General features: G+C 37.3%; 3 protein-coding genes across 4 annotated transcripts; 1 reads left to right on the top strand and 2 right to left on the bottom strand.

Annotated features, from left to right (window-relative positions):
• Nucleotides 1–4,598: 4,598 nt before the first annotated feature.
• On the bottom strand, nucleotides 4,599–5,163 carry LOC117922208. The gene has a single exon (XM_034840254.1). The coding sequence runs from the start codon at nucleotides 5,077–5,079 to the stop codon at nucleotides 4,747–4,749; it is 333 nt and encodes a 110-aa protein (XP_034696145.1). The 5' UTR covers nucleotides 5,080–5,163; the 3' UTR covers nucleotides 4,599–4,746.
• Nucleotides 5,164–5,510: 347 nt separating this feature from the next.
• On the bottom strand, nucleotides 5,511–6,069 carry LOC117922374. Its single transcript, XM_034840508.1, has one exon. It carries the CDS (start codon nucleotides 6,067–6,069, stop codon nucleotides 5,671–5,673), a length of 399 nt encoding a protein of 132 aa, XP_034696399.1. The 3' UTR covers nucleotides 5,511–5,670.
• A 14,080-nt stretch (nucleotides 6,070–20,149) lies between these two features.
• On the top strand, nucleotides 20,150–23,466 carry LOC117921577 (RING-box protein 1a-like). 2 transcript variants are annotated; one of them, XM_034839495.1, is made up of 5 exons: nucleotides 20,151–20,402; nucleotides 20,490–20,540; nucleotides 20,671–20,730; nucleotides 23,017–23,088; nucleotides 23,180–23,466. In XM_034839495.1, the coding sequence occupies exons 1-5, from the start codon at nucleotides 20,255–20,257 to the stop codon at nucleotides 23,215–23,217; spliced, it is 369 nt and encodes a 122-aa protein (XP_034695386.1). In that variant the 5' UTR covers nucleotides 20,151–20,254; the 3' UTR covers nucleotides 23,218–23,466. The 2 variants fall into 2 exon arrangements, with proteins under 2 accessions (XP_034695387.1, XP_034695386.1); XM_034839496.1 differs by lacking the exon at nucleotides 20,490–20,540 and having other exon boundaries at nucleotides 20,150–20,402.
• Nucleotides 23,467–23,911: the final 445 nt, after the last annotated feature.

The raw sequence follows: 23,911 nt of genomic DNA, 5'->3' as shown, positions 1-23,911 counted from the left end.
AGGTTTTCTGGGGCCAAAAAGGCTCAACCGGTTGAGACTATGGCCAACCGGTCAACCGGTTGAGGAACCGGTCGACTGGTTGAGGTCGTCCGGCTGAGGAAGGTTAAAAAACCTTTTTCTCTCCCAGTAGCCTTCTCTTCCTGGTCGAGGTGATTCCTTTACCGGTCAAGGACCGATCGAGGTCCAGTTGAGGCAACGGTAACCTGTCATGCATTAAATGCTCCAACGGCTAGTGAACCGATCGACCCCTAGCTCGACCGGACGAGGTTGCCTTTTGTTGTTTTTGACTCCCGAGCTTAAAAACCTATAAATTGAGAACTCCACTTCATTTATTGTCAAGAGAACAATTGCATTCAAAGCCTACTTACCTGTTCTTGATCAAAAAGCTTTCATTTCCTTCATTGTGCATTAAATCACCACTTGCATATCCTTTAGTGCACTCTTGTTTGTCATCCTAGCCTTGTCTTGTATTTGAGCCATCTTTAAGCTAGGTTGAGTGATTATATCTTGTAACAATCCGAGTGTTAAAGCCTTCAAGAGGGTTGAATCTTGAAGAGGTTGTGTAAGAGCCCATTGGAGCCGGAATCCGTGTAAGAAGATTGGAAGCTTGGTTGAAGCTTCAAGTCAGTGGAACCCTTACTCGGTTAGGAGGTTGAGGAGAATGGACGTAGGCAAGGAAGTGATGAACCATTATAAACCCGAGTTTGAATTCTCTCAACTCTATCTCTTTACTTTGCTTATCTTTTGTTTAATTTTGTTGTGATTGAAAAGATTTTAAAAACTCAATTCACCCCTCATTTTGGGTGTTTTTCTTAACTAAACATAGCCTTTGTTTTCTCAAGATCAATTGGTTTTTTTTTTTTAAATCATAATTGCCTTGATTAATTTTTTGCAATTGAGATGAGGAGTCCATGGATGGTAGTTTTTTAGTCAAGTCTTTTTTATGTTTTGTTTTATGATCGCTCAAACCTTTACCATGATCAATCCATCTTCAAAATTAAGTTTGTATTGTGATAAATGTATCTATCTATCTAGATCAAAATTTTACCAATTCATAAAAAGAACCTCTTTTAAAATCTTGGATTGATCGCAAGTCTCATTATTTAGACCCAATTTTCCATTTTAGGATTTAAGGAAAACTTAGTAGTCATTGCGCATCCTCCCTAGGAATGACAATTTTGTGGGTTAATCGGGTAACCCGCCCCGTCCTGCCCCTATTGGGACATGTGTGAAATATAAAAAACGGGTATAGGTCGGGTTTGAGAATATTTAAAAACCCAAATCTGGTTTGGGACAAGTATGGATTTTGTTCCAACCCACCCCGCCTCACCCCAGATATAAATTTACAAACTTATCCTTTAACTACTAGTGAAGTGTCAAAAAACTCCCCGTATATATATACTTCATTCTTTCCCATTTTCCCTAATTCTAACGGTCGTTCCTTCTTCTTCTTCTTCCTTTGATACGTTGTCTTTCATTCTTCCCATTTGCCCTAATTCCAATAGCCGTTTTTTCTTCTTTTTCCTCTGATGCACTGCTTGAAACCCTATCTCGAGGATCAATACCACTTTTTCTTCCTCCCCCACACCAATTAAAATACTCTGAAATCAATTCCATTTTGCTCTTGGTTTAGCCTCAGAGCCCAAAACTCCTCTATCGTGACATCAAACTAGTCATAGACTTTGATCTCCTTACCCTAAATATGTGCTACACAATCATCTAAAACATCACCTTGAAGTCTTTATCCGAGAGCATAACTAAAAAGGAACGTGAAAGCCTTTGAAGTAGTGGATTTGATGAAATCTTGGCTCAAATATCGGCTTGAAGAGGAATTCACATCCATGGCTGATATTGACCCATTTTCCCATCTGGTTCATTATTCATTATGTTCTTTTGTAAATTGTTTAGATGATTTTTTTTTTTTTTTTTTTTTTTTTTTTTGTGTTTTGCATTAATTTTGAATTATTTAAGCTAACTATGGGCTTAAAATTATTGATTGTTGTAGTGTTAATTTCAACTTTGATATTATTTTTTCTTATTTGGTATATTATCATAATCTCGTTATTTTGCAATGAAAGAAAAGTGCATTTAGGTATAAGATCTACTCATCACCAATTATGGTTAGGGCTCAATGGACATTCAGGACAAGGCGGGAATGAGGTTATTAATTCTTTTGTTAATGGGGATGGGGACCAATCAACCTGCCCTGACACAGGTTTGTGTCGGGGATGGGAAATAATTATATAATCGGGTACGTGAATGGGATGAGAATGACCCGTCCCAAACCCGTCCTGTTGTCATTCCTAATCCTCCCATCATGGTTTTCTTTCTTTCCAAGATGTTTGTTTCCTTAGAAAATCTATGTTTTTAGCTACAAAACTATTTTTCATCGAACTTTGTCACAAAATATATGTTGATTCACTTAGTTCTTCCATCAAATCTTCTATTGTTGCCATTGGATTGGGGTAAAAGTCATTGATTTCTTGATTGAACTTCAAGAAATGATTGAGAGTGAACTTGATATTGACTCTTAGAGAGAAGAACTTGTGTTGTTGAAGTTGAAAAGTGATAGTTAAGTAGTTTGAAAATTGATTGGTGTATTTGAGTTAAGAAAATTTTATGCTCAAATGATTTTTTTATTTTTTATTTATTTTTAATAATGGATTTTTTCAATCACTTATAGGTTTGTGTTTTTTTTCCTCTCTTTGAAGATTTTTATGTCATTATCTCTCTTTTCATCTTTTCATTTGTTTATCTTTGCTTATAACATTTACACTATTTTAATGAGTTTGTTTCTTGAGGGATGAATTGAAATTTGATTGATCATTTAAGCTTTGAATGTTTTGATATAATTTTTTCTTTGATTACAAATTTAATGGATATTTGGATATATGATTAGTGCAATTTATAGTTTATGTAAATATTGATACGAGAGTATCAATTCATTTGCATGCGATTGTTCTTATTAACTTGTTGGGACTTGAGAGAGTTTTCGTGATCCATTCATGCACCCGCCTTAGATTGTTTTTTGAAAAGTTTAAAGTAGAAAAAAAATAAAATTCTAAGGAGTAATGACTTTTTTTTTTGAGTCATCTCAAATTTGTAAAAACACATATTTCACCCTCTTATCCGATGTAATCTATGGTTGAGATTCATCTTGAAAACCCTTTTAAAACTTACACATAAAATATGTCTCATATTCAATGCAACATTCCTTTGTAATTTTGCCTTCTTTCAAAGGATTATGCTAAAATGATGACTCAATATTTATTGAAAAGTTAGGTCAATCATAATATGTTACATATACAATTTGGTCTAATTAAAATATCTCGGGCTTACATATCATTGCTTTGTATCTTGATGAAATTTGTTTATATTTTAATCTTATTTATTTGTGTCATAATATCACACATTTATATCATCACCTAATAATATAGATTTCATCATTCACTTTTAACCATAATGAAGAGGTAATCAACAATAATAATAATAATAATAAAAAGCCAGGGTCATTCCATCTCATGATATAAAGAGCCCACGTCATCGAACTTATCTTAATGAGTAGGTGCCACCTCATCACCTTCAATGTCCTTTATAACCGGGGCTCATCTGCATGGGCTGCTTGTTCTATCCGCATTTCATGGGCCCATCTGAATGGCCCATTTACAATGACGCAATGCATGACATCATAACCATGATAAACATTATTTTATTCATTTATTTACTTATTATTAATAGAATTATTATTGGAGGACAGCCCAATCTTTGGGTACACCTTCAAGCTGGCTGTCTGCCCACATGTTTGTTTAATGGTGCCACCACCCACAATGAGCACTGATTCATTTTCCCATTATATTTTTTTTAAAAAAAAAAAAGAAAAAAAGAAAAAAAGAAAAAAAAAACATATCCCGCGACCATTGAATTTTGGCATTTTGCAAAAGCAAGCAAATAAATGGTCCCATTTTTTGATGAAATATAAAAAGATAATTTTAGATATTTTAAAATTCATTTAATATAATTTTATTTTATATAAATATTAAATAATTTAAAAATATGTAAATTTTTATTTAATTATATATATATATATATATAATAAATTAAATATAAGAACACTATTGTTCTTAATATTATTTTTTAAATAGTTTTAGGGAATCAAACCTAACATTAATGGTTTGTGCATGAATTTGTACGCAAGACATTAACTTCCATTAATGATACTGTACATAAATTATTTTTAATTCTTAATGTTCTTTTAGAAGAAAAAACAATGGAGAGAAATCGATAAAAAGAAAGACGGATAAATATTTATTTAATTCTATTTGTTTTTTTTTTCTAAATTTCTTGAAGGTGGAAAATACAACCTACTTTTTGAAAGTATTTCGAAAATATTTTTTATCTTTTCAATTATTATTTAAAGGAACATATTTTTAAGTCTAGAAAATTTTTTTTGTGTGATTTTTTTAGAAAATAAAAATATTAAAAATGAATAAAATATATTTACTAAAAGGAAAAAATTCCTTTTTTTCTAAAAAGAAAATATTTTTATTTTACCTGCCAAAGCAGAGAATAAATCAAACGGATTTGTACAATTTCCCAGGAGCCAAACAAAAGAAGGAATACACACCTACTAAAAATAAATAAAATCTTAAAACGGACCTTCCATTCTTATTTATTCCAGTTTCACTGAATAAGTACACAACATGAAACAGCGACCTCATAAGCCGCTCATCCGCGGCGCTTCGCTGCTCAGGCGCCGGAAACAGAAGGAAAGCTACAAACGGCGACTCCTTTGATCGGAACTGTGAAGGAGCTCTCCATCATGATCTTCTGCTGGAGAGAGTTGACGCTCCCTCCTGCTTCAACAAACTCCTTCACCACCGTATGGTAGTAGTCTTTGAGCTTCACCTTCATCTTCTGTGTCATACTGACCAGCTCTTCCCCTTGCTGCGGCGTTGCATCCGCATCCCCGCCCAGGCGTACGATCGGGAGCTTCCTCCTCCGCCGGAGCCGGAGCCGGAGCCGGATCCGACGGCAAGTAATGCTACCAGTTTTTGAAGGAGGTTCAGGATCTGAAGGCATTGGAGAGAGGCGAAGGAGGGAGATTACAGTAGAGGTGTCTAAATCTTGAAGTTCTATAAAATGGAATAATCCTCTGTGAAAATTTAGATCGATAAAGAAATTTTTAAGTATATGGATTTTTTATTTTATTTATATCCTGAATATAAATGCAGGATGCGTTGCAATTTTATACTATAACTGATTTTAAAAATTTATAACAGAATTTAATTCTTGGAATTATGCTAATAAAAATTTTAATTTAATAAAAAACATTTTTCTCACAATAATAATAATAATAATAATAATAATGATAATTTTCTTTTTCTTCCAAAAGAACCAAAACAAGATCTTCAATTCAACTAACGCGTGAAAAGATCTGAAAATATCATTTCCTGTACATTTTCCGACCAACCAAACGGGATATAAAACATGAAAGGAAAAATATTGTAATATATATAAAACATGTAACGCGAGGGATAAGATCAATCTTACGTTTCCATTCTCATTCCAGTTTCGGCCAAAATAAATTGACATCATCAACACAACACAAAAGAAACACAGGAAAAAGAAGAAACGGAAAATCTTTTTTTTTTTTTAAATGTTTTCAACAATTCACAAAAGCCGGCCAACTCCGGCACCGCCGGCGGCGGATGGATAGGTGGAGAACGAGACGCCCAACACCGGAACGGCGAAGGAGGTCTCCATCAAGATCCTCTGCTGGAAAGTCTCCAGAGTCGCTCCGGCTTCTACGAAGTCCTTCACCATAGAACGATAGTACTGTTTCAGCTTCTTCAGAGTGAAGAAGTACCGAAGCTTCAGCCACCGCAGCTTGATTCTCCGCATCATCCTCACCAGCGACGGCCCTCGCCGCTGCTTCGCCGCCGCGGGACCGCCTCCCAGGCGGACGACTGGGAGCCTCTTCCGCCTCGGGAAGCTTCTTTTCCGGCGGGAGTCCCACCGTGGAGCGGAGGAGCCTTGAGGCTTGCTAGGAGCTTCATGATCTGTGGCCATGCTTGGGAAAAGAGTAGAAGAAAAGAGAGTATTATATATAAGAGGTTTCGGGTTCGTGGGCCCATCGGTTTGGGCTTTCTGATTAGTATCCATATAGTGGGCCCGTGGGCCCACAGTTTCAGGTTTTGGACTGCACGTCACATGATGGTTTTATCCTTGGGAGTCATTGAATTAACGCTTTCATATGGCGCACATGCCTTCCCTCTGTCCTTTATTTCTCTTGTCTAGGAATAAATCAAATATACCTTCTTCTTTTTTTTCCTTTTTTAAGTGAGGTATATTCCTTTTTTTTTCCTTTTTTAAGTGAGGTATATTCCTTTTTTTTTTTTTTCAAACTTTAATTCTAGTTTTTTTTCTCTATCTCGATATAAAATTTAATGATAACAAATCAAGTTTTTATTAGTGAAACCTTTATTAATGATAAAAAAGGTTTTTATCATAAGTTTTGAAATTGATTAGAAAAAACAATGCACTTTGAATTAATTTAAAACAATATTTTAGAAAATAGAAAGTTTGGCCATATGATTCAAAATAATTTTTTATTTTTAAAAATAAAAATTCTTAATATTATTTGGTTGTTGTTCTCTAAAAATAATTTTTAAAAACAAAGTGAAATAGAGAATAATTTTTAAAAAATAATTAAAAGTTGTTTTCATCAATTTTAAAAAAAAAATATAAACCCACTTAACTACATTTTTTCGAGAAACAGTTTTTAAAAACAAATTTTAAAAAACATGATGTAGACCCCCATTTGGGGCTCATTTACCTATAGTTCATTTTGCCAGGTGCTAGGATTGGAGTCAGCCACGTGTTGACTCCTAAGAGGTCTTCAGAGAATCACAATAGTGGATGGGAAATGAAATGGCAGTTGGACACCTATCAAGGAGAATCAGAGGGGACCGGATTTTTGGTTAGGAACTTAGGGGGTGTTTGGTACACGGGAATAGGAAGTGGGAATAGACATCTTATTCATTTTCTCCCTTATTCCTATGTTTGGATAAATGTTAAGAAGGCGGAAATGAAATAAAAAATTATTCCGGCAGAAATCAAATCCAACTTATAAGTCGGATTTGCATTCATTAAAAGTAGGTGGTATTCTGATTCATTAAACCTATTTGATAATATAAAATAACCTAAATTACTATTTTACCCTCTTATCTTGTTCTTCAAACCTGATGTTTATCTTCTTTGTAAAGGTAGAGATCCATTCATCATCTACTTCTTATCTTCTTTGCAAAGCTAGAGACCCACTCATCATCCAATTCTCTGCAACAAGTGATTCTTCCAAATTGAATCAATTAAACCTTCCACGATATTTAAAAAAAAAAAAATCAATTTCTAATTTATAGGGTTTTGGATGTTCATTTTGATTGTTGGATCTAGGATTCGTCATTGTTTGCTGCAACTAGGTTCTGAAAACTCCCTTCTACATCTTCGATCAGGTTTACCTTATTTTCTCTTTCTTCTTCTACTTCTTTATATGTGTTTCTTCTTCTCTATAAATCGATTAATTTTTTTTTATTAATTTATGTTTGGAATCTTTGATGTTTCTTTATCCTGTATTAATGGAAACTGGAGAGAAAAATTGAAATGGTTGGAAAAAGATTTTTCGATTTCACGTGTTTACAAGATTGAAAATTTTTAATGGTTAAGAAAAAAATAAAAAGAAAAAAACAAACAAAAACAAAACTTTTGGTTTTTTTTCTCTTTTTTTTTTCTTAGTAAAATATAATTCTATAGCTTTTTTTGCATGACAAATTATTTAAAATTTTGATAAAAAAAAGCGAATATTTAAAATTTTTTAAGGTTATGGATTTTATCGGATATGATACTTGTTGAAAATTAGAATAAATTTGAATTCTTTTATTTCCTCTTTTGAAAATAGGAAAAATATTTGCTAGCTTTGAGAATTTAAATATTATAATAAATAATTTTTTTTTGAAAAATATAATTTTATAACTACTTAAGCATGACAAATTATTCAAATTTTTAATAAAAATAATAATTGAATATTTGTGCATTAGGGTTATACGATTTTTTATGGTTAATTTTTTATTTATTAGTATATATATATTTTTTAGTCTTATTATTTAATAACAAAAAACCTCTCAAATTTTATTTTTTTAAAATAAAGTAAAAATAAAAAAATATTTTAAATTATATGTAAGGATATTATTGTAAATTTATTTCTTTTTCATTTCCATTCCTATTATTATCAAACATTGGAATGAAAACAAATAATCATTCCAATCTTGCATTCCTAAGTTCATCCAAATGCTAGAAATAGAATCATCAAATTCATTCCATTCCACTAAGAAATAGGAAAGGAAACAAAATATTATTTTCATTCCTTATTCCGACGTACCAAACACTCCCTTAGGAGATATTTTTGAGGGGTCATGGAGCTTTAGAAGGAAGCAAGCTGTTGTCGGAGAGACCGGATCGGTTGGCAGAGGTGGTGCTTTTTCAAGTCTAGAGGTGAGTAAGGAGAGATTTTTCTAGGGGAAGATTCTTTTGGCTAGGGGCAAGTCTGGAGAGAGAGGAAGAGATTTGGCTGTAGGAAGAAAATACGAGAGAGAAAATGGGGGGCATCTTATGGAGATCTACATGGGGGGTATTCCTTATAAGCAAGCTAGAGGAGTGAGACGGAGGGAAGGAGTTTCAGTTTTAGGAGGAGCATAGTAGTTACCAGTGTGGGAAAGAGATCTTCAGGTATGGCCATTTATGGTTTTCTCATATATCCTCATCTTTCATATTTCTCTTGTCCCATTCTCTGTGATTTCAACTTTGCTTGTTGGGTTGCTTTGATTTGGTGATTACTGATTAAATATCATCACCATGACTTCAGAGAGTCGAGATGATTAGAGATGGTGATTTTATGAGACGATAGTGAGTGGCTTGTGATGATAGAGTGAGGTGATTGTCAGAGGGCATTGAGGATTGTCACGGAGTATCAGTGAGAGCTTTCACATGATTTCAGAGAGATTGATATGACTATGTTGGATGGATGCTAGTCTTTAGTATTAGCCATGTGAGATCTTGAAAACACAATGTTCGAAGTAGTGGTCGAATGATGGGTGACCATCCTTTCATGAGCCCATTTACCCTATCACCTTCTCATATAGAGTTACCTGTTGCTAACCCATTGAGCCTCACACGAGCATGTAGCCTTTTCTTTCATCACCTCATTAACCTATTATGCCGGGTTGGAGACCCTATAGTGTTTGCATGCTATGATTTGATACATCATGAGTTCTAGACCTGACATACATATTCAGGCCTCATTTCTCACTCTTCATTGTGATGTTTTCCACTTGGACATCATTTCATCACTATTTTCCGATATCACATATCACCACTTGTGATATTCGTTCTCTGTCTTTTCTTTCATCACTGCTTACTTGGCATTATCCTTGTTTCACCTTGAGTGGTGGTTTCTCACACGTCACTGCATGGAGGATTGTCAAGTTTTTCCCCCATTTTCACCTTCTGAGCAGTGGTTCAAAGATCTTATTTTGAGAGGTTGTCTTGTTAGTGAGTGTTAGCCCAAGGGTTCTCCTAATCAGGTTTTGATGATAACAAACCATGGTTAAGTGACTAATTGGTTTAAATGTTTAAGAATCTCAAGTATAAACTCGAAAATTCATCAAATGACCAAATGGATAAAAGATCGAGACGCTTGGAAGACTTGTGATCATAGGAAACTAATGTAAGATGAATGCATGAGTGCACTTAGGATTTTTACATGTTTCATGCATATTTGAAAACTCGGTTTATTCTTTAAAACGTCGATTTCATTAAAACCCGAGTTCTTCATTGTATCATTCTCGATTGGCCATGTGTATGGATGTGTCAGTTTGCTTTATTGAGTTCATGTGTTAGAGAGAGTTTGTATGAGAGCTTCTTTATGAGATTCATCTTGATGTATATTTTGGGTGAGAGTATGAGTCGCTCATTCGATTTTTGTGAGAGAGACGAGCGACCTTTCTTTAGTATCTTTGGATCCTTGCTCTACCCATCATTCCATCTATTTCGGATGTGACTACTTTCCATGCTTTGATATAGATTGACCATCACTCACTTTTCTATCTTTTTGTCTTCTTCTATCCTTATTTTATCCCTCTATTTCAATCTACTTCATCTGATTTCATTATTTTCTCGTCCTGCTTGATGTTTGATATGGGTTCAACATCCACACTTTATTCTTGTTTATTCAATGTGACCATTCATTTATCATCACTTTTCGTGTGGGAACCCCTAGGTCCGGGACTCATGATGTTTTCTACGTATTGCATCTCATGCACGAGGGGTATAAGGATCATTATCATTGGGATCTCTGAGTCTAGTTTCATTTCTTTTCTTTCACCCTATTACTTTAGCCTACGTTATGTCTCGTGTATAAAGACCACCCTAAGGCCATTACTTCACATTGTGTTTTACAGCTCACACGTGGGCAATACTTGAGCTTGGTTGGAGATTATTTCTCGAAGCATGATGGATGGGAAGTTGAGAGGATGATTTACACTAGGGCATACCCCTCTTATCAGTGATGGATTTTCGGAAGCGATATAATCTATACTAGGGCATACCCCAATCACTGATGACGGTTTCTTTCGGGATGATGCTTTGCACTAAGGCATATTCAGTTCGCTTCTTCACTTGGATTATGATAGATTAAGAGTTGTGGGATGACCCTACACTGGGGCATAGCCATTTCAGGGAGCGCCTTTATTGGAGATACATTCACTCTACTCGATACTCTACACTGGGACACACTCTACTCATTGATGGTTGATTTCCGAGATGATGATTTATGTTGAGGCATAGTCCTCTCATCGGTGATGGACTTTGATTTATCTTGGAACATAGTCACTTCAGATGGTTTATACTAGGGCATAGCCAGTTCATTCGTACTCATAGAGCTCAGGGATTCTGATTCATATGGATTATGTTGAGATGTTTCCATTTTTAGCACAAGGAGTAGAGATTGATTGATTTGTTGACTTAGATACACTACTTTGCACTGGGGCATAGCCAGGATGGAGAGTATGTTTCATTGGAGCATAGTCACCCTATTTGGATCATTTACATTGGGGCATGTCTATCTTTTGGAGGGAGATCAGATTGATTCTTGATGTTGGAGCATCTGACGAGTGAAATGGAGATTATTGGATCATTTCATGTTGTCCTCATTGCATACTAAGGCATAGCCACCTAGTTGGATGTTTTGACATCGAGATTTGACTTCCTGTTTGTGATTGTTGCTTTCGATAGATTATGCAGCTATTGACGCCTTGGGTAGAGTCTTCTCGGCATACTTGGATGATCTCGGATACTTACATACCTTTCATTTCGTACTCAGACATTTCACCCTGGATACTCTCATCATCTTCTTTTATCCTACACATCCTACCGTGGCACATGACCTCACCCCTATCTCGATTAGGAGGAGATGTAGATCAGTTCTCAATCATCTTGGTTGTGCTTTCATACATCTTTCAGACTTTAGCTTCAACATCTTCCATGATGGCAAGACCTGACATATTGTCGATTTATTAGTGATGATGTTTTCATTTTGATACTTGGCATGCCGAGTGTTGATTTGCTTGCTCTTCACATTTCGAGCAGTGGTCATCATTGTTTTTATTCACCAGTTAGTTTTGTTTTGTCAGCATGGTATCATGATGCATGGTCCTGTTTAGCATTACCTATTTGAGGTTGGACATTTTCATTACATGACGAATGAGCGTATTTCAGAGAACGGTAGTTTTGAGACATTGTGTACCCCAGTCTGTTCACTGTCACATACTGGGACATTCCCCATTTCCCTAGGATTATCGGACCTTCCATAAGTTTCATTCACTTTTTGATCTAGTTGTTGACTCCCTCGAGTTGCATACTGGGGCATACCCCTTTCTCCGAGAGCATCAGGCCTTCCACAAGCTTCATTTGATCTAGTTGTTGACCCCCGTGAGTTGCATATTGGGGCATACCCTCCTTCCTTGAGATCGTTGGACATTTCACAGGCTTCTTTATCTTTTGACCTAGTTATCGATCCTTATGAGTTGTCATACTGGGGCATATCCCCTCCGACCGAGTTTGCTTGCATCATTATCTGAGTTATCTTTTGGCTTTGGGCCACTTGATCAGGTCATTCATCATCTTGTCAATTCAGTTAGAGTTCGGGGCTACACCTATATCGATTGGTCATCTTTCTATCATTTCGTTGTATGTTTGAGTTTTTCGAGACCGCACCTATATCGATCCGTCATTTTTCGTGTCAGTTTGTGTTTTCGAGGCCACACCTATATCGATCGGCCATCTTCCTATCATTTCCTTGTTTGTTTGAGTTTTTTGGGACCGCACCTATATTGATCGGTCATTCATCCTATCAGTTTCAGTTTAGTTTGAGTCGGGGCCGCACTTATATCGATCGGTCATGTTCCTATCACTTTTCATGTTCAGTTTGAGTTGGGACCGCACCTATATCGATCAGTCATTGTCTTATCAGTTAGAGTTCGGGGTTGCACCTATATCGATCAGCCATCTCCTTATCATGTTAGTTTAGTTTCTGGGACCGCACATATATCAATCGGTCATTATCTTATCAGTTAGAGTTCGGGTCCGCACCTATATCGATCAGTCATCTCATTGTCTTGTCAGTTTAGTTTCTGGGACCGCACCTATATCGATCGGTTATTGTTTTATCAGTTAGAGTTTGGGGCCGCACTTATATCGATCGGTCATTGTTTTGTCAATTCGCGTTTTTAGGGTCGCACCTATATTGATTGGTCATATTCCTGTCAATTTGAGTTGAGTTTTTCAGGACCACACCCATATTGATCGGTCATTGTCATGTCAGTTTAAGTTTTCGGGGCCACACTTATATCGATCGGCCATCTTCCTGTCAGTTTGAGTTGGGTTTTTCGGGACCGCACCTATATCGATCAGTCATTCATCGTGTCAACTTGAGTTAGGGTTGCACCTATATCGATCGGCCATTTTCATATCAATTTGAGTTTGAGTTTGAGTTTTGAGTCGGGACCGCACCTATATCGATCAGTCAACTTCATGTCAATTTCGTTCAGTTTGAGTCGAGGTCGCACCTATATCGATCAACTATCTTCATATCAATTTTCGTGGTCAGTTTGAGTCAGGACCGCACCTATATCGATCAGTCATCCATCCTGTCAGTTTCAATTTAGTTTGAGTCGGGGCCGCACCCATATCGATCGACCATCTTCCTATCCGTTTATGTTCAGTTAGTCTTCGAGACTGCACTTATATCGATTGGTCATCTTCACATCAGTTTCGTTCAGTTTGAGTCAAGGTCGCATCCATATCGATCGGTAATTTTCCTATCAGTTCAGTTCGACATCCAGAGTCTTTGTTTAGTGACATTCAGTGCATCCATCATCTTTTTCTAGTTTCGGCGTTCAGAGCCATTGTACCTGTTCATTCAGGCACCTATAGTCACCGCATTTTTTCCGTGTTTTTTACGTTTAGTGTCATTCCTTCTTAGCCATATCATTCAAAGTCACAGTCCTTGGCATTCATGTTCACTGACACTGCACACCTTACCTTCACAGGTTTGCACTTAATCTCATTTTCATCACCTCGTCACCCTGTGTTTATCGCCTATTCTTCATTGCTCTTCCATATTCCCATTTTCACTACACATGACATGGTCCTTCGAGTTCACGGCGCATACTTTGGTCATGTTGTTAAGCACCCTACACTTGGCATCTCATATAGTTCACATAGGATAGTCTCCTTTAAGCATTTCTTTCGTGTATTCATGGGTGGTTCAATCGTTGCTCATATTTGATATGGTCTTTCAAGTCACTTTTGGAGAAGTCTTAGAGGGAACTTAGGGCCTTAGTGTGGTTTCAGAGGCATTTTGAGGCATCATTTTCTCTCAGAATTAGAGCCTTGGTGTTCGTCCCTTGGCCTGAGTGAGTTCGGGTTTCACTGGTGTTCCTGTTGAGGGTCTCCTTGTTCTTCGGTAGAGTTCACTTCATTCCACTCACTATTCACACTTTCTTTTCACTTCAGTGTTCATATTCCTTACACTTGTGAGCTCTACCGAAGAGGGGCATATTTGTAGACCCCATTTGGGGCTCATTTACCTGCAGTTCATTTTGCCAGGTGCTAGGATTGGAGTCAGCCACATGTCGACTCCTAAGAGGTCTTTAAAGAATCACAATAATGGATGGGAGATGAAATGGGAGTTGGACACATGTCAAGGAGAATCAGAGGGGAGCGGATTTTCGGTTAGGAGATATTTTTGAGGGGTCATGGAGCTTTAGAAGGGAGTAGGCTGTTGTCAGATAGGGTGTATCAATTGGCAGAGGTGGTGCTTTTTCAAGTCTGGAGGTGAGCGGGGAGAGAGATTTTTCTAGGGGAGGATTCTTTTGGCTGGGGACAAGTCTAGAAAGACAAGAATAGATTTGGCTGTAGGAAGAAAATACGAGAAAGAAAATGGAGGGCATTTTCGGGAGATCTACAGGAGGAAAGGGGGTATTCCTTAGAAGCAAGCTAGAGGAGTGAGACGGGGGGAAAAAGTATTCAGTTTTAGGAGAAGCATAGTAGTTACCAGTGTGGGAAAGAGATCTTCAGGTATGGCCATTTATGGTTTTCTCATATATCCTCATCTTTCATATTTCTTTTGTCCCATTCTCTGTGATTTCAACTTTACTTGTTGGGTTGCTTTGATTTGGTGATTACTGATTAAATATTTGAAGAGCTTACTGTGTTTTATGCCCTATTCTAATGAGTATTTTCCATCTTAACCCATTGACTGTTGGACCCATGGATGAAATGATGAAATGGGTCCAATATACTTGTTAAAGTCTTCATGTTCTTCTTCTTGTTGCTATCCTCTTGTTCCCTTGTTTTTTTTCCCCTCTGTGTGTATACTCAAGGCTTCAAGGTTGGGGGAAATTGAGTTGAAGCTAAACTTAGCATTCTATGGTGTGGTGACCTGTGGGTCTGAGTTTCTCGTATTGATTCATCCTGGATGTATGGTACTTCTGTAAGAGATATTGAGAAAAGAGATGCTAAAGCAGAAGATCATGGTGAAATAAATGATGATGTATGCAATTCCTGATAAGAAAAATCAAACATGGTTGCTGAGCATGATGACTGTTTCAATAAGTCACCCACAACTGAGATCCTCATAACTGGAATGGACAAGTGGAGGTTCATAAAGCCCATTTGAAGAAAGCCCCTTGATCGATTTGAAAGAAAATAAGCTGCAGAAGATTAATTCTGGCCCATTAACCCAGTTATCTCCATTCCAGGCCTGACTACATCCGGTCCCATTCCTTCAGGCCCGCTAAATTCATCCAAGGTTTCCGATTCATCAGATCCTACTGAATCCCTGAAATTACATGTTGTCTCTGAAATCACTAGAGCTCCCTGAAGTCAATGCTTGAGTTGATGTTTTTGCTGCTCAAGATAGGCTCTATTTTGGGCAATTTTTGTTCTATGGGCTGCCATAATTTTGGGATTCTGTTTACAACATGCATTTTGGATATTTATTAAGGAAGAACCATCGTCACTGTCTTCATTACCCATCTAACCCCACCACTACAACCTCTTCTTTCTCCATATCCTCATGCCCATTAACACCCTTCTCCCATTATCCATGTTACTAATGATATCCACCCCTTCATACCCATCGGTTCTCATGCATGGAGTCTCGACATTGTGGTTGTGGGTTAGGAGAAACGATTCAGGTCACTCCATAGCAAAAGTGATGATTTCTCTCAGATATATCTAGGCCCAAAAGATACCCAGTTGAGGATGATTCATGAGGTGTTTCAACAAGCAGCCTCTGTTGACTGTTAGAGAAGGTTTGAAGCAGTTGGTGGATCCTTCTTTGGCTGGAAATTGCGACTTTGACAACGTGGCTAAGGTTGCAACCATTGCTTCCATGCGTGTCCACCCTGAAGTGACTCATAGACCCTTCATGGGTGAAGTAGTACAGGCACTAAAACTGATTTACAACGACAAATATGAGACTTGTGGGGATTATTGTAGTAAGAAGGAATCTTCAGGTCCGGACTCAGACTTGAGAGGTGATCTTGACCCTTCAGATAGTAGTTGGTGGAATGCTGTAGGGATCACCCCACGCTTGACATACGGGCATGTCACGTTGTTCATAACCATGGAGTACAGCTCCGGTCCCCTTGAGGATATAGAAAACAGACCATTTTCAGCTTCAAGCCTGGTGGAGGAAGAAGTACCCTTACAAATCACACATGAGAACAAATCAGGGCCATTGAGAACAATCTGAAGTAGTGTCAGTAGTTTTGACATGGAGTTCCTCGGAGAGAGCCACCACCGCTGCCACCATCATCACTGGGGTCGCACCAGTGAAAATGTACTCTAAGAGATAAGAGCTGAGCCTAGAAGGAGGGAAAGGTTGTAAGTCTGGGAATGCCCGTAAGTGCGGAAATAGCTGCAACTGTGATCCATGCAACCGCTAGAGGTGAATAAGTAAGAAAATGAGAACAATGCCTCAAGTATCTATGATCTATATAAATAAGGAAAATTGGGTCTTTGATTCCACATAGGTTAAGTCTCTAGCAAGTGAGGTCAGCAAATGCACACTCTGCTTGAATAATCGCCAACACCCAACAACCACACCTTGTGGTCATGTATTCTGTTGGAGCTGCATTATGGAATAGTGCAATGAAAAGCCTGAATGTCCACTCTGTTGCGCACCCTTGACTCGTTCAAGCCTAGTTTGTTTATATCATTCAAACTTTTAGTGCTTCACTGTGGTGATCTCAGTAGCTAATAAGCACAACTGGAGATGCTACAAATGGAACCATGCATGCATGGTCATTCATCCCTACCCATGCCATTACTCACCTCCATTAACCTAAACCTCCCTTCATACCCACCGCTCGTTTCCCATTGATTTAATTCCTACCCTACCCTATCCTACATGCATGGCCATCCTCCATAATACCCGTGTACATACCCATATTCTCATTTCCACTAAACCAATCACCACCTCACACTCATCTTATCCTCCATACCATAGGCATATCACCATCAACCCGACCCATATTGCTTACCAAGCACTCCCCATTTTCCACGCGGCATTGGCCATTGTTTAACATGACGTTATTGCCTATTGAGAGACTTCCAGTAAACCTCTAGTTGATTGTGCTCTAGACGAGGGCACTAATCTGGACCCAAAAATCATCTTTGTTGAATGTTCCTTGTGTTTCAATGGGTCTCTAAAGTCTGAATGAAGCAGGAGAAGAATGTTGTTCCATTGAGCACTGGCCATGCCGCTTTTGAAGGCAGAGGAGTTGGAGATATTGATGCAAGCATTGATGTGCTTGTGGATGACTCTCTCCTAAATGATGAAGCTCGACAGCCTCTCTCAAGGAAGGTTTCTATTCCATCATCTAGGATAAATCCCTACAAGATGGTCATTATTCTGCGGCAGATTATTCTCTCAAATTTCTTGCACTACCGAATAACAAATCCTATTAATGATGCATATCCTCTGTGGCTGCTATTTGTGATATGTGAGATTTGGTTTGCAATATCCTGGATATTGGATCAGTTCCCAAAATGGCTCCCAGTAAACCGTGAAACATATCTTGACAGGCTCGCTCTAAGATATGACCGAGAAGGAGAGCCTTCACAGTTAGCTGTTGTTGACATATTTGTCAGTATTGTGGACTATTTAAAGGAGCCACCTCTTGTAACAGCGAATACCGTTCTGTCCATTCTTGCGGTTGACTACCCAATTGACAAGGTTTCTTGTTATGTCTCTGACGATGGAGTGGCTATGTTGACATTTGATTATCTGAGACATCTAAGTTTGCTAGGAAGTGGGTCATATTCTGTAAGAAGTTCAGTATTGAGTCTAGGGCACTAGAATGGAACTTTGCCCAGAAGGTTGACTATCTGAAAGACAAAGTGCATCAGGAGTTTTGTCAGGGAAGCTATGTTGGAGGTTTTGGCTACCAACAACCAATTTCTTACAGTTACCAGCAAGGATTTATGTACCCTTCATATGGATATGCAGCATATGGACCTGAATATGTCTATCCACAGGGTGTTTACAATCCTTACCCAAGCCGGCAATACCTTCCGATATATGGGGTGCCTGTGACAATTAATACAGTTATTTATCCTTATGGACAATTGGGTCAGACTCTTCCCAGCAGTCGTGGTTATACAACAGTACAGGGTTATGCAATGTCAGATCATCAGTTCATGCAATTTGGTGGGCCCAGTGTCAATGCCATATCAACATCTCATATCCCAACAATTCAAGGACCCTATCCTACAGTGTATTTCTTGGATGAAATTGCTTGCAAGCCTGCTGTGCATTTATAGGAAGAGAGTTACTGGGGCAATGTCAATCTGATATGAGTCAGGAGTTGCTATGATAAGGGAAAACGAATGGTTGAATTTTTTTATGTTTGATTATCACAGGCAGCATGGAATAGAGATACGGATTGCCAGGATATTCAATACTTATGGACCTCGAATGAATATTGATGATGGGCGTGTTGCCAGCAATTTCATTGCTCAAGCAGTTCGCGGTGAATCCATCAGAAGCAACCCAATTAATGAGAGAATAAAGGCCTTTAGGCGATGCCCATGATGTTGATCTTTGTTGAAGATTTACCCCTCCAAAATAGCTTCATCCCTGCTGCATGGTTTGCATGGCCTCATTGAGGCTACGGGTCATTTGATTTTAAAAATAATTTTTTCCAAATCTTTTTTTTTTCAAATAATTTTCCAATTTTTATTTATTTATTTGTTAATAATTTCAACTATCCCATTTTTTCATCTTTAGTATTTTCTTAGGTTCCAAAAACCTGCTTTTCAATAAAAATTTTGCCACAATCTTCTTTTCTGGCAAGCAATTCTCACATCTCCTCTGCTTTTAAAATGTTTTAAAATAAGCAAGAATTAATTTCTGTAATTCCAAGTTATGGAATTTATATAATTGATTCATGCAAAAATAAAAATGGGCTTTGGTGGGGGCCCGACATGTGGGATTTTATGATTGATTGATTTGATTGTTATACATATTTGATTTATTATGTTCTATGACATGCATGAGATTATTCCTCAATTGTACACTAACCTCCTCTCTTGATAGCACATAATGGCTCGTTGCTCAGGTACGCATCCATTCCCATTCGGGTCTTCTCTATGCATGTTTTGATTCTCATATGTGCATGATAGTTCTGGGTATTCATTGATTTTTTCATCAATTGCCACATCAGCTTCATTTTATTAGTAGATACCCGATTTTAGAGACTAAAAGGGGTGCTACGGTCTTTTCCGTACCTTCCTGATAAGTAACCTGACCCCCAAACCCGATTCGGTTTTTCTCAGACCACCTTTTCCAATATAAGGAATCACACTTAAGGTTTTCTTTCTTATTTTGTTTACCCTTTTAAAAATAAAACAAAAATAAGTGGCGATTTCAAGTCATTTTCTTAATCAATAAAAATAAATTTTCAAAAAAATATCGAGTTCGCCATCGAGTAGAAGCGTATGAGCCGAAACGTGGGGTGCACACATGATCAAACCTGTTGAAGAATCTTAAAAAGATTTAGAAAATTTTCATATTTTACTAAAAATAATTTAGAAAACTAAAAAATCATTTAAAAGATTCAAATAGATTTTATTTTTTAAGCTTTTTAGAAACATTTTCCCTCTTAAATATTTAAATTAAATCCTCTTGAAATTTCTTCAAAATTTGAAAATATTGTTCTTCTAAAATTGTTTTTATTATTTAAAAATTCAATTTAAAATTATTTTCATATTAATTTTATTCCCAATTTCCATATAAGTTCACTATATGCTTTTTATGGCATCATTCAAAATTAATTCAACAATACTTACCTATATAATCACGAGTTAATTCTCCACTTATTATTATTATTAATTTTTTTTAAAATTTTTTAATTTTTAATTTTTGTCTTTAACTCCAACTCAAATTGGAAATTAAATAGAATACGGGCTTGGGTTGGATTGGGTCCGAAGTCTACTTACCGCACTCTTAAATTACCAGGGACGAAAGAAGTACTGCTTCTCACAACTCTGTTCTTCACTTTCCTTCCGAATCTTCTCTCACGCGAACAAGGCCCTAACCCCTAACTTCCTTTCAGAGACCCTCTCTTTCTGAGCCATGGACATCGACATAACAGTAATTCCCGCCGGCGAGGGATCAGGCACCGCTGGTCCGTTGTTCTCCGTCTCTCCTTCGTCTTCTTCATCCAAGAAAATCAAGCGTTTTGAAACCAAGAAGTGGAACGCCGTCGCCCTCTGGGCTTGGGGTCCGTACAACCACAACCCTAACCCTAATTTTGGTTCTCTTCGTTGTTTCTGTTATTGGGTTGTGATTGCTGTGTGAATTTACGCAGATATGGTTGTGGATACCTGCGCTATTTGCAGGAACCACATCATGGAACATTGTGAGTGATCTCATCTTGATTTTGTTCTCCATGATTGTTTTGTTTTTGTTAATTATCTTTCTCTTCAATTTTATCGCCCTTTTTTTTCCGTATTTTTGGTGATGTTTGATTGTGATTTTGTTTTGATTAGGCATTGAATGCCAAGCTAATCAAGGTAGTGCAGCTAGCAACGAGTGTACTGTTGCTTGGGGTAAGGCATAATTTATTGATAACTATTATTATTTTCCCTTTTATCAATCTGTTTTTTATGTGCTGTTGGGATTTGTTTCTTTATCTTGAAAAGAAGTAGAAGCAAAAAATTTTGAAATTGGGTCGAATGGATATAGTAAAAAATTGAAATAATATTAGAATTTTGTGAACTGAAACTGTTATCCCTCCAAGTGACTTGCCATTGACCAACTAACATTCCAAAAGCTTTTGGTTTTTAGTGGGTTTTTTGGACACTTTTTCATGCTGAAAATTCACTTTTTCTGCAAAAGATGACCAATGCCCTTCAAGAATTCATTATCAATGGTGCAGGAAGTTTGGATAATGGCTATTCTTGGATTACGTGGGATAATTTGAAAAGAAAAAACAGTACAGTTTTTAGTCGGTGGAGCAATTCGTGATATTGGCTAAAAAGTATTTTACTTAAAATGTTATTGTCTTGGGCTAGTGTCATGGAGGAAGCCAATTTATCCTTGTTGGATTTTGTGGATAACTTGGGCTTGACTTGCTTGTCTTAATTCTTCATTCCCTTTCCTTTTGGAACTTGGGCTTTGGTGGTCCCTGTACACTCCTTGCGGACGGAGATGCGCTCTGTCGTTTTTTAGGCATCTTGCTAATAAATTCTATTTTACCTATCCAAGAGGGAAAATTCCAAAGAATTCATTATTCCCCTTAATCCCTGCTGCAGCCTCACACATAATAAGAAGACAAACCCCGTTTTTCTTTAATATTTCCTCTTTGATTTCTTTCTCTGCAAAGAATTTTGACTCTAAGATTATAATAGCTGCTTCATTAGAAACTTTTGGTACATATGTATGAATGGTTAATGTGGGAGCCAAAAACACACTAAGAGAATATGTATTTTTTTTTTCCCCATCAATTCTCTTAATTATGGAAGTACAAAATAACTGCCCCTTTGGATCATGGACCTATTTATCAAAAAATTGCCAAATCATGGGTTGGGTCGTGGCTTTGCAACCCTTATGACTCCACTACCAGCATCTTGGATGGCACCTGTGGTGTATCTTTTGGGTGTGGGGTGACTGATCAACACCATGAGTTGATGGTCTTCTCAAATACAATCTACTTGGACACACCATATACATGGATGGTGCTTTAGTTGGAATCCATCCAGAATAGCGTACTACAGCTAATGTACACATTTCCCTTTTTCCCTAACATACTAGATATATGTATTGACCCACACCCAATCATGTAAATATTGTCCGCTCTAGATCCAAAGGGGCCTTCATAGATTTAAAACGTGTCTATAGGGTTAAAAGGAGTCCATACTTATATAGCACCAAAAACTTTCCCCCTTATCCGATGTGGGATGTCACAAACCCTCTCCCCCAATGTAGACACAAAGTGTTTGTTGTGTCCCACGGGATTGTGGGGCCAAATAGTCAAACACCTCCTATAAGGCCAAACAAACCCCCACACCAAGGTCGGGATTGATTCTGATACCATTTGTAACGACCCGCATCTAACTGTGTAGATATTGTCCACTCTGGACTCAAAGGGACCCTCACAACTTTAAAATGCATTTACATGGTTAAGAAGAATCCATATGTCAAGAACTTTCCCTCCTATCCGATGTGGGATGGCACAATATCACTTACCAAAATGATATTACAATTCACTCTCCATTATCTATGATGCATATCCCCTTTTCCAATATAGAATCTGGATTATCTTTTAGCATCCCTCCCTTATAGAAATAGGACTTCAGCAATTGAATGGCCTAATTTCTAGATTTTTGTTTCCTGGGTTCTGTCGAGGAACCCAATCATACTCACTATAGCATCTCAATTTATCTATACTTTGCTCAACTCCGTCAGATGGCCATGTTTCCGCATCTGATAGTTGGTAGGAGACCAGTTTTGTCTTGCAATCATAGTTCCCTACTTCCCTTAAGCATGGCTCAAAATTTAAATTGCTCGAGTAAAGGTGCATTCATTAAGAATGAGTTTTTGCCAATGTGTTGTAAAGGAGTGCAACAAAAAGCTTAAGCTGTTATTCTAGAGGTTTTGAAGTTTTGATTCAAGCCATTCAGTGCACTTCTTGAGCCCTGTCAGCTCTAAGTCCAAACTTTGATGAAACACTCACAGGCCTTGGTCACATTTGTGCATTAGAATCATCACAGGCCAAGCTTTGATGCACAAGACCTTTATTTCATTTACACACATGATTCATACTTGTTTATTAGATTTGTTTCTGTCAATTAGTGTATGTTTACTTTTGACCAACATGGTTTATATTTTCATAGGCGTATGCAACCATGCCTTCCACTTCCACTGCATAAGCAGGTGGCTCAAAACCCGCCATGTTTGTCCATTGGGTATGTACCAATTCTTTGACATCTACATTTTAGAATAATCTCTACAATGCAGGCTTGAATGCCTCAATTTTGTCTGGATCTTCTTGTGCAGATAACAGTGAGTGGGATTTTCAGAAATACGGTCACTAGAACCTGTGGCAGCAATCAGGGACCTTCAAATACCTCATGTTCATTTTTCTTTTGAACCGGCCACTTGGAGGTGGAGAAGCTGGAGCCGCATATGTCTATCCTTCTATTTTCTACTTCATTACAGCGTTTCTTAGTTTCTGAACAGCATTTTGGATGTGAACCAGTTTGTATTATGATGATTGAGTTTGGTTCTTTCCACTTTGATTTCATATAGAAGCTTATTCAATTTTCAATGTCTCTTTCCATTTTCTTGTTGGTTTTGTAAATATTTCAGAGTTGCAATATTGGTATATTTGCCAAGCATAGAGAGTGGTTTTGTTGCTGGACTAAAATCCAGATAATGAGTTTGTAGGTGTAGCCCAGGGAAAGAGATGGTCCCAAAAAGGAATCATGCATACATATTATTTACCTGGATTTGGTGAACCTAATATATGCTGCTATTACCTCTCTATGAACCATGGAGCTTCCATGAGTATGTTTGGGAGCTGTCTTCTAAAATGGTTTGGTAAATTTTTAGACAGAAAATAGTTTTTTTAGAATTTGCTCTAAAAATGATGTGTTTTTTGGAAACATATTTAATTTATGGTATTACTTTTTTAAATAAATTTTTATTTTAAATTTATGGTATTACTTTTTTACTTTGGATAGAAAGAAAATTAATTTTTTATTTTCTGAGTACAGATTTGAAAGCATT

This window comes from Vitis riparia, chromosome 9 (genome assembly GCF_004353265.1).
Source record: "Vitis riparia cultivar Riparia Gloire de Montpellier isolate 1030 chromosome 9, EGFV_Vit.rip_1.0, whole genome shotgun sequence".
Lineage (NCBI taxonomy): Eukaryota > Viridiplantae > Streptophyta > Magnoliopsida > Vitales > Vitaceae > Vitis > Vitis riparia.
The sequence above is the reverse complement of the archived record's forward strand: the minus strand, read 5'-3'. Positions and strand labels throughout refer to the sequence as shown.

Coding starts and splice junctions, on each gene's coding strand:
- LOC117921577 (XM_034839495.1), top strand. CDS start 20,255: ATGGACATCGACATAACAGTAATTCCCGCCGGCGAGGGATCAGGCACC. Junction 20,541..20,670: donor GAACCACATCATGGAACATT/GTGAGTGATCTC, acceptor TGTTTTGATTAG/GCATTGAATGCCAAGCTAAT. Junction 20,731..23,016: donor CGAGTGTACTGTTGCTTGGG/GTAAGGCATAAT, acceptor ATATTTTCATAG/GCGTATGCAACCATGCCTTC.
- LOC117922374 (XM_034840508.1), bottom strand. CDS start 6,069: ATGGCCACAGATCATGAAGCTCCTAGCAAGCCTCAAGGCTCCTCCGCT.
- LOC117922208 (XM_034840254.1), bottom strand. CDS start 5,079: ATGCCTTCAGATCCTGAACCTCCTTCAAAAACTGGTAGCATTACTTGC.